General features: G+C 50.6%; 1 protein-coding gene across 12 annotated transcripts in view; it reads left to right on the forward strand.

The window, feature by feature from the left end:
- Positions 1-1343: 1343 nt before the first annotated feature.
- The window catches only part of MGA (MAX dimerization protein MGA), a 63817-nt gene continuing 49476 nt past the window's right edge, over positions 1344-15684 (forward strand). For 5 of the 12 annotated variants that reach the window (XM_055715116.1, XM_055715120.1, XM_055715124.1 and 2 more), the window contains exons 1-2: positions 9803-9953; positions 13300-14442. In XM_055715116.1, the coding sequence (XP_055571091.1) occupies positions 13379-14442 (1064 nt within the window). In that variant the 5' untranslated portion in view covers positions 9803-9953; positions 13300-13378. Of the gene's footprint in view, positions 1430-1460; positions 1584-9688; positions 9708-9792; positions 9954-13299; positions 14443-15684 lie in introns of those variants that run through there. The other 7 variants (XM_055715119.1, XM_055715117.1, XM_055715118.1 and 4 more) reach the window with 7 other exon arrangements.

Consider the following 15684-nt stretch of genomic DNA (forward strand, 5'->3'; position numbering starts at 1 on the left):
TAAGAAATGAGTATAAATGACCTACTTCCCCTGCATGTGTTATCTTTCCTTCATCCAGAGCCCCAGCACCTCTGATTGCATTATTTCTTTATCCTTTCCTGGGTTTGCAACATAATTATATTTAATGTCAAATGGCAAATTTCCTTTGCCTGATGTTTCCTCTGCTTGGCCTAGTAACTAAAACACATCTTGCAGCTGGGAAGTGGGCACCAAACTTCTTGTAGTAAGTAGCAGGGGTTCTTAGCTGTCCTTCCATCTGCTCACGAGCTTCCCCAGAGACAGGAGATAAGCTCACCAGCGTTCACTCTGCTAGCTGACACCCAAATGCCTTCAGACTTTGGCTGCCAGATGCAACAGCCCACCAAAAGTTCAGCCTGTGCGCCGGTCAGTATGTTTGTAACCTTTGTATTTGGATGCCTCAAACATGTTTATCTAAATAGTGAGAGAAGATATTCTTGAGCTTCTTGGTGATCTCAGAACCAATCCCTGGATTCGGTATCAGTTCAAAAGGAAGTTCACTTTTGTAAAAGTGTAACTCTGTACCTAATTAGACACCTTTTCGTGTCCCCCATGTACTCAGCCACATTGTTGCAAATTCTCAGTAAGGTTATAGTGCCTGGCAAATGCTGCTTGCTGCCCTGACTGGGCACCTTTCGAGGCCAAGACCTCCACCGCAGGAATTTAGGCCCAGGGCTACGTTATGTGCTGTTTACCATCACTTTTTGTTCACGTTTTTAATTAGCTTCCATGACATGCAATCAAGCCAGCCTGCCCGGGGGGGCCGCGCCGGGAGGGGGCCGGACTGTTTGTGCCCCACGTTTAACTGGGCCGGGGCCCCACCCGCCCCCGGAACGCCGCAGCATTCTGCCGGGATTCGCGAACGGCGGCGGGCAGCGGCCCCCTGCGCCGGAAGGGGACCCTGTCGCCGCCGGAGGGCCGCCCCTCACCCCCGGCCGCGAGGGAGAGCGGGGAGGGAAGGCGGGGGGGGCGGGCGCTCCTCACCCCCGGCGTGAGGGAAGGAGGGCGGGCAGGCGGTAGAGCGACACCGCCGGCCGCTGAGGCAGGGCGGGCGGGCCAGCGCCCCTCACCGCCGGACGTGATGGAGGGAGAGCGGGCGGGAGAACGGGCGCCCCTCACCGCCAGCCCATGAGGGAGCGTGGGCGGGCGGCACCGCCGGCCGTGAGGGAGCGCGGGTTGGCGCCCAGCACCGGCGCCGTGCGGCCCACGCGCGAGCGGCGTGTTTCCCTCGCGCGAGGGCGGAGGAGGGGCAGGAAGGGCGTGGCCCGGCGCCGGGGAGCGGAAGTACGTCAGCGGGCGGCCAGGGCCAATCGGCAGCGCGCCGCTGGCGGGCGTCGCGAAGCGGTTTCAGGGCGGCCGCCGTCGGCTGCGCCCCCTCGAGCGCCGCCCGCCTCCCGGGACGGCCTGGCCGGTAGCCGCTGGGCGGGGGTGGGGAGGGCAGGAGGAAGTGGGGGGCGGCCCACGTGACGGGCCGCGGCAGCCAATGAAGACGGCAGGAGGTTGCGCGTGGCAGGCGAAGGCCGCGAACGGGGCGCGTGGTCCGGGGCGCCGGCGGCGGGAGGCAGGTAGGAGCCAGCCGGCCCCGGGGCTCTGCCCGCCGCGCCGCCCCGACCCGGACCCCTCGCGCCCCCTACCCCCCGGGCCCCGGGTCGGAAGTTTTATTCGAGGAGGTGGCGGGAGGTGTGCGTGTCACGTGAGCGCGGCGGCCCAGCCGCGCGTGCGCGCTCCCTCCCCTCGGGCCGCAGGGCCGTGCTTGAGGCGAGGGGCCGCGGGGCCGCCTCACCCCCACCGTGCCGCGGGCGGTCACCGGGTGGAGGGGACGGGAGAGAGCGAGCGGCCCGGCATCTTAGGTCTCCGGCCGGGGAAGGGTCGGGTGAGGCCCGGCCCCGGGCAGCTGCCGCCTCCTAGAGCCGCGGCGCTCCCCGGGGCCTGTCCCCAAGTGGAGGCGTGGCTAGAGCCCTGCCCCCCACCCCCGGGCCGGGGCTGGGCGGGAGGGACGCTCCCGGGGAGCCCTGCCCCGGTGCCCGCCGGCTGACTCGGGGGGCGGGCCGGGCTGGCTGCGGGGGCCCGGCGGAGGCGGAGCGGGGCGGCCCGGCGCGCTTGCGCCCCGGCTGGCCGCGGGAGGCGGTGGGCGGGGGTAGCGGCCCCCCGCTCCCGCCCTGCCCCGCTCGGCCCGGAGGCTCGGCTGCCCGCCCGCTGCCGTCCCGGCACTTTCGGCCCCCCCCCCCCCCCCCCCCCCGGCCTAGGCGGAGCGCCCGGCGCGGCGCGGGAGGAGGCTCGGTTGGCGGGGTTGTCCGCCCGGCCCGCCCTGCGGTGCTGCCGAGGGGAGCCGGGTAGGGTGCGGGCTCGGCGGCCGTTGCACGGCCTGGGTTGCCGTGTCAGCCCGTAAGCAGTGTAAAAGGGCGTTAAATAAATGTGGCGGTGAGCCCGGTCGCTAGGCGTGAAGGTGAGCAGTTATTTCATCAGACTGCTTAGCTGAGTGGTTTCCAGTAACATGGCTTGAGCTTATTGAGATGCCGGAGCTTACGCAGTCACGCTTACTCCGCCGTGGCTGCACTCGTGGTTCGTCTTTAATCGCACTCGATGGAGTGAGCTGAAGCCCTGAAGATTCGAAGCTGCTGCAGACTTCGAAAACAGAAGGTTTTCAGGACAAGCCGATGAACTGGCCTTGCCGCTTCAAGGTGTTTTGCCCAGTGCAGCAGCTGGCTCTGCAGCTGTAGCACCCTTTCAGTGCCCTCGGGGCACCATTCCTTGTGTCTGTACTGAGAACCGGCGTGGACAATTGATTCTGCTTGAAAAACGTTGCTGTGGGCGAATGTTTTTGTGCACGCATGTGTGTTTACGTGGCAGGGGGGAAGCACGGTCCTTAGGGCTTGCAGAGGTGGGCAGCATTTGTTCACTTGCATATTCTATGTGGCAGCAGCTGACTATTAACCTCACCCGCCTTTGCTCTGCGTTGGTGCAGATGCTGTTGTGCATTTGCCCTGGGAGGGAAGCTGGCAACTGGAGGAAACCAGTGTCAGTCCCAGTTGTGAACAAACTTGTTTGGTCACCTACTAGAAAAAAAAAATTGTTGAAATTCTTTCGTTTTATGCTCATGCCACTTCTTCATTTACACTCAAATCAGCTAGTTCACTTCTAAAGTATGTGGTTGTGTATGCTGGCTTTTCAAAACCTAATTTCTTAAGGAATGGGAAGTCCAAGGCATTGTTTTTACAAACACAATGAAACAGATCTCTGCCTGGAGGAGTGAGAAAGAGCTCTCTAAGAATAGGCTGTTGTCCATTTGCCATTTCATGGACAGCAGAGGATCTACTAAAAAATTCAGCCATAGTATGCACATAGGAAACAGTGCCATTAGCTGTGACACTAGCAAGGCTTACTTCATTCTTGTTCTTACATAATTAAGGATGTGATGTGTGGTGGTGGTTTATTATGAGAATGGTGAAGGCTTGTCATGAGAAGAAAGAAACCAGAAGAAAGTTTGGTTTAGGTTTTTGGGGTTGTTTGTTTGTTTGTGTGTTTTGGGTTTTTTTAAATCAAGCCCAAAACAGAAAGGCAGTAAGGGATGTAAACAGCCTAAAAGACAGAAGATGAACGTAGGAGCCTGATAAAATGTATCTACAGTGAAAATGTTTGCATTTATTGCTACAGTCGCTATCTTCAGGAAGAGCCAATTTGGAGAATTTCAAGATTGTGAGTTAATTAGTGTTAAGCAAATACTTGTGATGATGGAATTGTGCTGTTTTTCTAACTCTTGCCAGTACAGTGCTTTCTGCTAATACAGCATGGTCTGTCTGACCATGGGGTAAGTCAATAAATCAATAACAAAGACAGATGCAAACCTGGAGCCCATCAGCAACAGTCTGGCACTTAAATTGGTGTTACTGTCTTTTTCAGCATAACTTAAAGGGAGGATAGAGGTTCCCTGGCAGTTCTAACTCAATGAGCTGTTGGTGACTGGTAGCAATTATCTCTGTAAGACAATGACTGAGTGAGCAGTATGGTCCTGAGCTCAGGTGAGGGGTTTTTTACTTGCCTGGCTTGTTTTGCTGAATTTTCTTATTTTTTGCTCTCTTCCCACCCCCTGATGTGGGCAAGATCCCCAGCTGAAGTTTCATGTATGTGATAAATGTTCCTCATAATGGCCATAAAGGGACTGAAATTCATCAAGATGGTGTTACTCATGTTGATTATGGCTTGTTTCTGCCAGTGTTGCATGGTAAAAAGCATGAAATGTTGCTTTATTCTTTTATTGAAAGTAGTTGAAACGATAGCATATTGGAAAAAAATACAGCAGTCATTGATTTTATGGGTGGTGGGCATATCAACAACTTCTTAATAAAATACGGGAAGCAATGTAAAATGCATTATTTTAAATGTTGAAATAATAATATTGTATACAGATAAAAAAGGAGCAGTTATTAGTAGTGAGCACTGGCTTTTCTCCCTGCTGTCTCTACCGGTGCTTCATACTTCATATAAATGGATTGTGTCTATGTTTCCATTTTGCGATCTTCAATGTTTGGGAAGATTTCTGTATTTTCCAAAAGTTCTGGTAGCTCTCAGGAGCTGGAGAATACTGTACACTGCAGGATTAATGCTGTTAAACAAAGCACCATCTTCATGGGGGACTGAAAGTTTGGGTTGTGGTGGCAGAGTGTTGGTATTGGAGAGGCAAAGCGGGTATCCCCCTCCAAGTGTTTGCCCTCTGATTCTGCAGGGGTGTAGCTGAGGGTTGATGAAACACTTCCTGAACTGCCACCTATTCAATCCTGCAGTAGTCAGGGCTCTTGAGTGTCAAATGGATTTGTTTTTTTGCATAAAGTAATGAAGTGAATTTGGTTTTAGTATTAAGTAGTGCTCTGGGCTGAAATCTGATGGCACACAAGCTGTGCCATACTTGCTGTGGGAATAGTGTATTTATTCTCTGTGTGGCTGGAGCATGCGTTTTAGCATGTTTGCATCAGCAAGGAAACCTAAACGTGGAAAGGCAGATTTCTTGCATGTGTGCTCTCTTCCCCCCTTCCTCCCTTGCAACAGTCTTATTTCTTGCAAGAAATTTTTTTAATCCCACACTTTTTGGCTAGATTCTGCCACCACTTACACCTTTAATTGTCTTGACACTGGATTATGTTATTATACTTCCTCACTACAGCTAAAGGAAGAATTTAAGCTACTTCTCTATCAGAAATAAAATTATGTGGTTTTTTTTTTTAAAGGAGATTTAGGCTGGGACTTTTTGCCCCAGGACAGGGGTCTGGAGGTGTCACAGATGCTGCAATATATTAGAGACATCTGTGTGGAGCAAACTTCATTCAGCTCTAGGAGGCTAATACTGTTCTGCAGAAGCAGTGGGAGGCCAGTGGGGCCACTTACGGTATAGAAGGTGGGACTAGATACCCTTCTATAGACAGCTTAATCCAACCTGGAGGTTCAGAATTAGCAGACTTTTTTTGTGGGGTGCTGCTGTGCCAGTCATTCTCCAGAGGGGCAAAACATTGGCTGAAGAACATATGGTTTTGTATTTTAACCCTTTTCGTGGGCATAATTCTTCTGACAGTAATGTCACTAGATTTTCAGGTCTCTAAGATATATATATATATATATATATATAAATGGCCAAAACTTGGGACTTTGTGTGATTGTCAGGGCTGCTGGGTCGTAGTTAGTGGTAACTTGTAGGCTAGGCTCTGCTGACTGACTGCTGCTGTGGGTGTGTTACATTGGCACAGTTGGTTTTGATAGCTGCTGGTTTTAGCTAGTGAATTTGAGAAATTAAAATCTCTTGTATGCTCCAGTCGTATGCCTTTCAAAGTATACTGTGTGACAGAAATTCCCTGTCATGTATCTACTTGTGTAGTAGAGATCTTTGTATTCAAAAGGGACAGGGGTTTGCTATCAAGAACCGTAATTGGCACCTCTAATAGTTGCCACCCTATGGAAAACATAACTTTCTGCTTTACTGCATCTGCAAGTAAAGGCATCTCTCCCACATACAGATCTTCTGCAAACCTGGGCCTTGTGACCCTCCAGCTCCTGGTCTGTTGGCTGGAATTTTTTTTTTTTTTTTTAGACTGGTTAGAAAGAAGAGTGACTGAATAATAGTTCTTTGCTACAGCTCCGACTAGCAGTCTCCACACTGCTGGGTAGTGAAAGTTATGGGCTCTGTGTTAGTTGTAGTGTGTAGGCTTGAACTGGTGCTTTATGCTTCTAAGTGTTCCTGAAAGAAGGCATGTGACTTACTGGATACTGAAGTACAGTATGTAAAGACTGTGGTTTGTATTTTTGAGGTGCTGCACAACAGGGAATATGTCTGAAAGAAGCATTTTGGGGAAGAGGGTACTTCTTGGTAGTGGACTTCAGCATTTCAAAGACAACCGTCTCATTACTGGTAGGTGTAAGGTAGCTCCCTCTGATCACGGATGGCAGTATTCATTTGGTGCAGAGTAGTTCATTTCTGTGCCACCAGCTGGCATTTAGCGCAAACAAGGCCTTAAAACTGGTGTCTGTACTGATCTGAATGGGATGTGGTTCTTTATTGCAGTACTCCTGTTCCTTGTCAGCTATAAGCTGCTCAGAACCAGGTTGCTTAAGCTGCTGGGAATCTGTGGTGCTGCTGTGACTTCTACTGGTGAATCTCTTTTCCTGATAAACTAGAGGTTCTACTTTTGCTGCAGGCAAGGATCTCTCCCTGCATTAGTTAAGATCTTGGCAAAATCCCTGGTCAACAGTCTCTGGTGTTGCTTCTGTTATCATCACTGGAACATGTGGCTTGTGGGCTGTGAGTGTGGCACTGTCTGCTCCTCTGTGTGGTTGCTCTTAGTTGTACAAATGGCCCTCTTGCTGAAGAAAAAAAGGCTTATTTCTGTACTGTCACTGTTCCTAAACATATTGCTTAATACAAAATTGAGTGTCAAGGTATCCTGTGACCCTAAAACCTGATGACTGCTATACCTAGTATGTGATTGCAGTAGGTACAAAATGACTATCCCTGATCAATCTTGGGCAATGTGACTTAGTTTTTTTAATTGGTGTAATTATTTCTGATGGCATTTGTTAAGGGAAAAAATACTGTCCTGGCTTTGTCAGCTTTCTGTGCCCCCAGGTGTAACCAGTAGTGAGGCTAAAAATGTATTGCCAGTACGCACAAGCACATAGAGCACATGTATATGTGATACATACATGTAGACATGTCTGGCCATACAGATCAGGCAGAGACACATGGATACTCATGGCAACGCAGACAGCAGCAACAGCCTTATCCTGCTGCCCTCCCCATCTGAGCAGGGTGGAGGTCTGCTAGTGAGAAGAGAAAGTGTGTGTGTGTATATGTCTTTTTACATATACACATGTATGTTTGTACAAGGTAGACTCCCTCCAGCAGCTGGGCTTAGACACTTGGTCTGCCCAGCAGCTGGTTCCTGAGAGAGCCCAGTCTCCCCAGTTGCTGATAGCCGTGCTCCAGGTGCTGGTATTTGCTGTCTGTCTCGGCTGGCTGGGACTACCCAAGTTCCCTGATGTCCAGCACCTCTCCAGCCCATGATCTGGTGCTTTAGAGCAACACAGATGTGCCTACACACACACACAGAGAACTGGTGTGGCACTCCCCAGGTCCTTGGTTGAGCTGCACCCCTCCGTCCCATGTTTATAGCTAAACTGGAAGGCTTTCGTGATTCCTTCCCTTTACATCCCGTTTGCTGTATGAAATGTGCAAGCACTTGGCTGTTAGCCTTGGCTTTTTCTCATGTGAAGATGTTTTAGAAACTTCCAAGAGAGAACCATAATGTGAAGCTGTCTTAGAGAATGGCTGAACATGAATGACCCTTAGGAAAAAGAATGCCATCTCTTTGTGATTTTTTTTTTTAATGTATCTCTTCTAATTCCTCTGAACCTTTTTTTCCTCTCCAAATCTGCTGTTGCCAGCATATGGGGTGTTTCTCTTCCACCTTGCCAACCTTACCTAGTATATGTGTGTCGTGGTTTAACCCCAGCTGGCAACTAAGCTCCATACAGCTGCTTGCTTGCTCCTCCCCAGTGGGATGGGGAAGAGAACTGGAAGGTTAAAAGTGAGGAAACTTGTGGGTTGAGATAAAGACAGGTTGATAAAGCAAAAGCCGCTCACACGAGCAAAGCAAACAAGGAATTCATTCACTACTCCCCATCGCCAGGCAGGTGTTCAGCTTTCTCCAGGACAGCAGGGCTCCATCGCGCCTAATGGTGACTTGGAAAGACTAATGCCATCACTCTGAATGTCATCCCTTCTTCCTCCTCCTTCCCCCAGCTTTATATATTGAGTACGATGTCATATGGCATGTAATATTCCTTGGGTTGGTTGGGATCAGCTGTCCCGGCAGTGTCCCCTCCCAGCTCCTTGTGCCCCCCCAGCCTGCTCGCTGTGGGGTGGGGTGACAGGCAATAACTAATACATCTCTCTATTATCAGCGCTGCTTTCAGCACAAACCTAAAAGCCCTGTACTAGCTACTGTGAAGAAAATTAACTCTACCGCAGCCCAATCCACTGCAGTGGGGCTCCAGCTTGCCTTTTGCCTCTGCCCCCCGTACCTTCTTTGTAAACTGCTAGAAGTATCAAACCCACAATCTTTCTTTCATAGTTGCAGAATTTTGTATTTAAGCACTTTCTCAGTGCAGCGGATGTGCTCAGTCCTCAGTTTTTTCAGCCTGAGCTCATTCTTCTAGTTAGAAGGGGACAAGTGCTCCATGGTCTTGACTCCTGCAGACCTCCTGATATTGCTGCTTTGCTGCATGTTTTTCATGTGTCTTAAAAATGTTTTCTTCCGTGCTTTGAGATACTTTCCCATAGTGTAAATTTCTGTTGCCAAGGCGCCTTCAGAGGGGTGCTGGCCTTTGCACCGTTGCTGTTGTGCTGCCCGTTGGCTGCACCCCGACGGGTAAAGGCATGGTGGCGTTAAATGGCAGGGCAGCCCTACGGGACCTGCTGGTTGTGGCAGGCCGCGGGCGGTGCAGAATTCTGGTCTGTGGCAGGTGTCAGCCAGCTTGCTCCGACGCCTTTCCTTTCGCCCGCTGCGTGAGAATATCCGTCCTTTGGTAATGGGTGCGGGGTTGTAAAGTAAGTATCCTTCGGGGGAAGGAGCAGGAGCGGAGGGCTGCGCGGGGCAGTTTCCCTGCAGCTGCGCTGCCTTTTGGCGTGGGCTCCCTTATCGGTCGCGGTTGTGGTGGTGGGCGGTGGGCTCGTTGCCGGAGGTGCCTGGGGTGCGGTGCGGGGTGTGCGGGTGCGCCAGCCCGGGCGCAGCTCCCGAGCCAGGTGCCTGCCCTGGGGGCGGGCCGCGCGATCTGGCCGCTCCGCGCTGCCCGGCGCCTCGGGCCCTGCGGGGGGCAAATTCCGCCCCGGGCTTGGGGTGCGGGTTGCCCGTCTCGGCGGCCGCTCTCCGGGGGGCGTGGGGCGCGCTGCCCTCGCGGCTGCCGGTGCCCCGGGGAAGGGGGCGGGGGGCGCGCCCGGCCCGGCCTGGGAGCGCATCCCGCCGGCGCCGCCCCCCGGCCGTCGTGCGCCAGCGCGGGAGGCGCCGCCGCCGCCGGCGGGCCCTGCGCCAGACCCGTGACCTGAGGCGGGGCCGGGGCCCCTCCGCCGGGCCGGAGGGGCGACGGGGCGGCCCCGCGCCTCCGCGGGGCCTCGAAGGGCAGCGGCGGCAGCGCGCCCGTTCGAGAAGGTTCGCGGGAGCGGCGGCGCGCGGGGGGCGGGCAGGGCCGGGCGCCGGGCCCCGCGCTCGGTGCGGGCACGTGACGGGCAGGCGGGAGGGCGGGGGGGGGGGGAGCCGCCAGTGGGCGGTGCGCGCCTGCGCGCGCTGCGGCGCGGTGACGTCACGGCGGTGCGCACGCACGTTGTCCCCAGCTGGCGGACACACGGTCCGCGTGAGGAGAGGAGGAAGCGGGGCCGCCCCCCGCCTCGCGCCACGGTAACTTCCGCCCCGCGGGGCCGCCCCGCGCCCGGCCCGGCCCCGCGCGCCGCCGCCCGCCCGCCTCCCGAGCTGCGAAAATTGACACCAGGCGCAGCCACGAGGCGATGGGGCCCGGGCCCATGGGCCGCTCCCCGCCGGCGACGCGAGGCGACGCGTCGGGCCTGGGCTCGCCCCGGCCGCGCCGCGCTCCTCTCGCCGGCCGGCGCCGCGCCGGGGCCCGGCGGCGAGCGGCGGCGGCGTGGCCTCCCCCACGTGCGCCGTTCCCGCCGCCAGCCGCGCGCGGAAGGGCGCGGGCGGCTCCCGGCGGCGGCTGCCCGTCCCCGTCCCGAAGCTTCCGGCGGGCGGCAGGGGGGGGAGTGGGGGCGGACGACAAGTGCGCCGCTCGGTCGTGACGCCACCTGCCCCAGGCGGGGCGTTCGGCGGGCCGGGCCGGCCCCTCCGGGGGCCCCGGCGGGCGGCACCGCCGCCGCGGTGTTGAACGGCAGCGCCGCGCGTGGCGCGCTCGCTGCCATTGGGCCCGGCGCCGGGCTCCCGTCGGCAACGCGGCGGGCGGCCGGGCCGTGCCGTGCCGTGCTGTGCCGTACTGTACCGGGGGCCTGGCGCGTCTGCGGCCCCCGCCGGTGCCTGACGGTTCTCCCCAGCCGGGCGGGAGGTGCCCCGGCCCGCCGAGCCTAACGGCGCCAGTAGCCCGAGCGGAGTGCCTGCCCGCGGGCTTGGGTGCACACGCCGTGCTGTCCTCTGCGGGCTGGCTTGGCTCGGGGTTTGGGTTTTGTTTTTGCGGCTGCTTTTTTTTAACATTTTTTTTTTTTTTTTTTTTTTTGTATCTGGTTGTCTTCCTGCTTTTAGCACGTGTTAGTGCCATTTTTGAGTGGTTTTGGCTGCTGCTGTCTTGTTTAGTGTTGCTTCTCAAATACAAGGTCTGTGTATGGGTAGAGAAGTGAGATACCTGAAACCAATTAGAACTTCAGCTTCCACAGATACACACGTTTTCCTGGCAATGCTGCATTAGAAACTCCATGCTATAGTAAAACAGGCTGGCGTGTATGACCAAGCGTAATAAAATGTGTGAAATTGTTCCTGCAATAGACAATGTTAACACTGAAATAACGTGGCTTTTGGCTACAGTAATTGCACATAATCACATTGTAACCATATGCATCCTAGACTGACTTGATTCTGTGAGCGGTGGTTATGGCAGAAATATCTGCAGCAGTGCAGTATAAGAACTTAAAACACTGGAAAATAGAAGCTATGACTTGGTAGCTCTTTACATAGAATTTCTGCTGAATGCATGCTGGTCGAGCTTTTTTGAATTTATTTCTGGTGTATGTAAGTTCTTCCTCAAGTAAATTTAAAGGCACAGGCTTTCTGCCTATCCTAAACCAGATTTGAAATCTCTTTGATAGTGTATTTCCTTCATGACCTAATACAATTTTGATGTATATTGCACAGTATTAATGTGAAGTCAGTCACTCTGACTGTGTTCAGTATAGATATGAACATGCTGTATATGTATGTAGGGAGGGTAATTTGGTGGAAAATCACATACAGCTTAGGATAGCATCTCTTTCTCCCCACTCTGTGTATCTTGGAGTTTTAATCAGATGTTTGTATTTCTATTGTGTGTTCATAGACGAACATTCAAAAAGGTTTTTTTGATGGATAGCTTTTGGCATTGCTGGGGCTTAAGATATGCTTGACTGAAAAAGCAGGGCAACGCTCTTAAAACAGAAAATATGAAGCTGATTTTGCACAGCTAATTCATCTTGCATTCCAGGTGCTGTTCGGTAGTCCTGGGTGATTGTGGGTGTGTTTGTGGGGAAGTGCTTCCTCTTCAAAGTAGAACTGAAAACCAGATCTTGTAACTTCACAGGTTTCAAAACTTATGCAGAACAACTTTGTGCAGAACAGTTTTGGGTTTTTCTTCCTCCAGTCTTAACTTATACATGAACTTTTAAAGTGCAAAGTTTAGAGGGTAGATCTCTCATATTTCCTAGGTGTCAAGAACAGTTATCATGGAGTATAAATTGCTTGTCTTCTGAGCTTTGAGGTCATTTCCCACATGTGTGTGGCAGCTGGTTTGTACAGAGGAGCGTTTTCTCCTACAGTGCCCCAGTTCTAACACAATAAAGTCTTACTGAATACCAAGTTAACTTAAAACTTTGACTTTTGAATTCATTCTCTGGAAAGGAATACAATTGATTTCAGGTAGCTAACTCCTTGTGATGGTGGTTCACTCTTGTCTCTTGGTTCTCACCAATTAGATGTTTGATACAAGACTCAGTCATTTATTGTGTATTCTGTATATAAGAAGAATCAAAATACAAACATCTGAATGTGGGAATGGCAATCATGAGTTAACAGAGCATTTGCTTTTAAATTTTCACATTGAGAAATGTACAAGCTGTTTATAATGAAGTTGTTTATGATCTTTTGTTAGAGTGTTGACATAACACTTCACCCTGTGAGGTAGTCACAAAAGGCGAATTGTGTATATGCAGATAAAGGTAACTTTTTTAGTTCCCTAAACAGTGATTAGGCTAATCATAAGAGTACAAGTGTTTTCTTACTAGACTTAAATTATTCCTATAATTTAGAAGATAGATGTAACTAAGGTTGCCTGGTGCTTCACATTCATCAATCTGGTCTTAGCTACATGGTCTTTTGTGGGGTTAGTTTGTCTGTTTTCCCCCAAAGCTTTTAAGTCTGAACTATTTTCTTCCCTTCTTCCTTTGTCTCTGCCCTGGACAGATGTTTAAAAGTTCTTGGGGTTGGGGTGGGGGAAGGACCAAAGAAATACCAACCATGCAGACTTAGGCTTCTTTCAATAAAAGATAAAAGAAATGTGGGAAAAATGTTCTTAACTTCCCCACCCCACTCCTTTCTTTCCCCCTTTTCGTTTTTGAGAAGTTTTGGACCTCTGGGAATGCTTGCTTTCTGGCAAGAGCAAATTACTTCTGCCTTTGTGCCACAGATGTACCATTTGCTCTTTGGGAAATTTCTGCATGTTTTGCCAAATGCTGTTTGTGAAGCAAATGATCTGGAGGCAATATCAGAACAAAGAGCACTTTGAAATATCAAGCAAAGCAGGGAGTCCTGTTGTGGCAAAGTATTATGTGACAATACACTTTGAAGGTGTGATAGCCCCCACATCTGTAAGGCCTAGATTATGTACACACAGGCAACCTTAGTTTGATATATCTTAATTGTGGTCGATTCTATAGTACTGATTGTCGTCTTTACGTTTTTAATGCAGAGGACTGTCACAAAAAGCATTTCTCATGAGAATTACTTTCCTAGCCTGTATTTGAATAAATTTAACTGGGTTTTTCCTTTTTTCCAGAATGGTGAACATGCATAGAAGATTATCAGAACTGTGTAGAATTTGTGTTTGACTTGAGAGCTTGTAAAGTGTGCTCATCATGGAGAAACAGCAGATTGTCTTGGGTAGCCGGGATGGTGGGACTGTCTCAGGTGCAGCGCCTGCTTTTTTTGTCATCTTGAAACCACAGCAGGGAAACGGAAAAGCTGACCAAGGAATCCTAGTAGCGAACCGTGATGCTTGTGCTCTTGCCAGCAGTGTATCAACCCAAATAAAATCCAAAGTCAGGACCTGCCTCCCAGCTGACTGTGTCTCAGGGGGCATTACTGTCACCCTAGATAACAACAGTATGTGGAATGAATTCTACCATCGCAACACAGAGATGATTCTGACGAAGCAGGGGAGACGCATGTTCCCATACTGCCGATACTGGATTACAGGTCTGGATGCTGGTCAGAAGTACATCCTAGTCATGGACATATCCCCTGTGGACAATCACCGGTACAAATGGAATGGCCGTTGGTGGGAGCCCAGTGGGAAGGCGGAACCGCATGTTCTCGGGCGAGTGTTTATTCATCCAGAATCCCCTTCCACAGGCCAGTACTGGATGCACCAGCCAGTATCCTTCTACAAACTCAAACTTACCAACAATACCCTGGACCAGGAAGGTCATATAATTTTGCATTCTATGCACCGTTACCTGCCACGACTTCACTTGGTGCCTGCAGACAAAGCCACAGAAGTCATTCAGCTCAATGGCCCTGATGTCCATACATTTACCTTTCCACAGACAGAGTTCTTTGCAGTTACAGCCTACCAGAACATCCAGATCACCCAGCTGAAAATAGATTACAATCCTTTTGCTAAAGGATTCAGAGATGATGGGTTGAATGGTCGACCTCAGCGTGATGTGAAACAAAATAGTAACTTAGAATTGGAAGGAGGTGATGTTTTTAGCACAGCTGGCATTCGTGCTCGACCTGCTGAGGTTGATGGGCTAGATTTACATCAGAGAAATTTAGATTCTTCATTCATTGGTCAAAACCCATCAGATACTGATCTGGACAAAGAGTCTTTTAATGCAGAAAGGGACTTCCTGAGTTTCCTGGACACTGACCTGTCTTCGGGTGATACGCCAAAGCTAAAACAAGAAGTCTCGGAAAGGTGGGTTAACATATTTTTAGCACAGGTACTGGTTGAGTGGGGTCTTTGGTAAAACATTAAATAACAGGATACTCAGTATACAGAGGCACAGCTAAAGGTTGCCTGATCTGAAATGGCAGAACACTTAGTATTATTAAAAGCTTTTCTTCACATAAACAGTCATCCATCAGTCTGGACTTTAATGTGTTTGAGGAGCGTAAGGGTTAAGTGTCTTTTTTTCTTATGTTGCTTTGTAAAATCCCTTTGTAAAGGAGTGTTGAGGGATTTCTCTTAACTGTCTTAGCATTTTAGAAGGCTACATTTAGTTTTTCAGACTTTTAAACATAGCACATCGCAGTCATCAAAACACTGCTTTTCTTTTTAGGGTTACTGCAGCAACGTGCTGTCTCTATCTTCAGTTTTCATTAGTGGATGGGTGGGGATTTAGGTCAGATATGTGTAGGGATTGCTACAAGGCAGTTGTAACTGGCAGCATGCCACTGTTTTGGCAGTAACTGCTCATGTGAATTCTTTTTATTCCACATAGTAGCATGAGGTAGCCTGCCTAGCAGTAGTCGCCTCATGCGAGGTAAGAGAATCTGTGCCTAGGGAAGTACTTAAAAAACCAAAAACAACAAACTGTTACACTGTTCAGACCTTTATTTACTCTGTGTTTATTTTATGTCTATGTACTTATGTCGTATTGACTCTTTGAACCATTCTATTCGTACCACACAAATGGTAGTGGAGCAATCTAGTGTATATTGAGAGCCTACCCGTAGCGTGGAACCTGCTAACCAGTAAGGTTCATGGTGGTAAAGCAAGCCTGACGAAACCTATTGTTTTACTGCCCTTTCACTTTAATTTCCAAAATGTAAACATTAGAATAGAGCAAATTTGGTGAATAGTTAATGTGTCAAGAGATGCTCAAAATACTTGAAACCTGAAGAATTGATGTAAAAAAAAAAAAAAAAAAAAAATCCACAACCAAAAAGAAGTTTCTCTCCTGCCGTGTTTCTTCATGTCTGTCTGGGAATACCAGGCTTAATCTGCCAAACATTTAGTGACAAAAGCAGCCTTATATAGATCAGTACGCCAATAAACTGTTTAACTGCAGGGTATCGGTATGATGTTAATGGTGTGATTAGAGGTTGGTTCTTATAGGAAGAAAATTTGTATTTCTGACATAATTACTTTGTTTCAAAGGCTATATTACTATTATTTCAGTGTGTTTTAGAGAGGACAGAGGTTTGCTCGATTTGT

This window comes from Falco cherrug, chromosome 7 (genome assembly GCF_023634085.1).
Source record: "Falco cherrug isolate bFalChe1 chromosome 7, bFalChe1.pri, whole genome shotgun sequence".
Lineage (NCBI taxonomy): Eukaryota > Metazoa > Chordata > Aves > Falconiformes > Falconidae > Falco > Falco cherrug.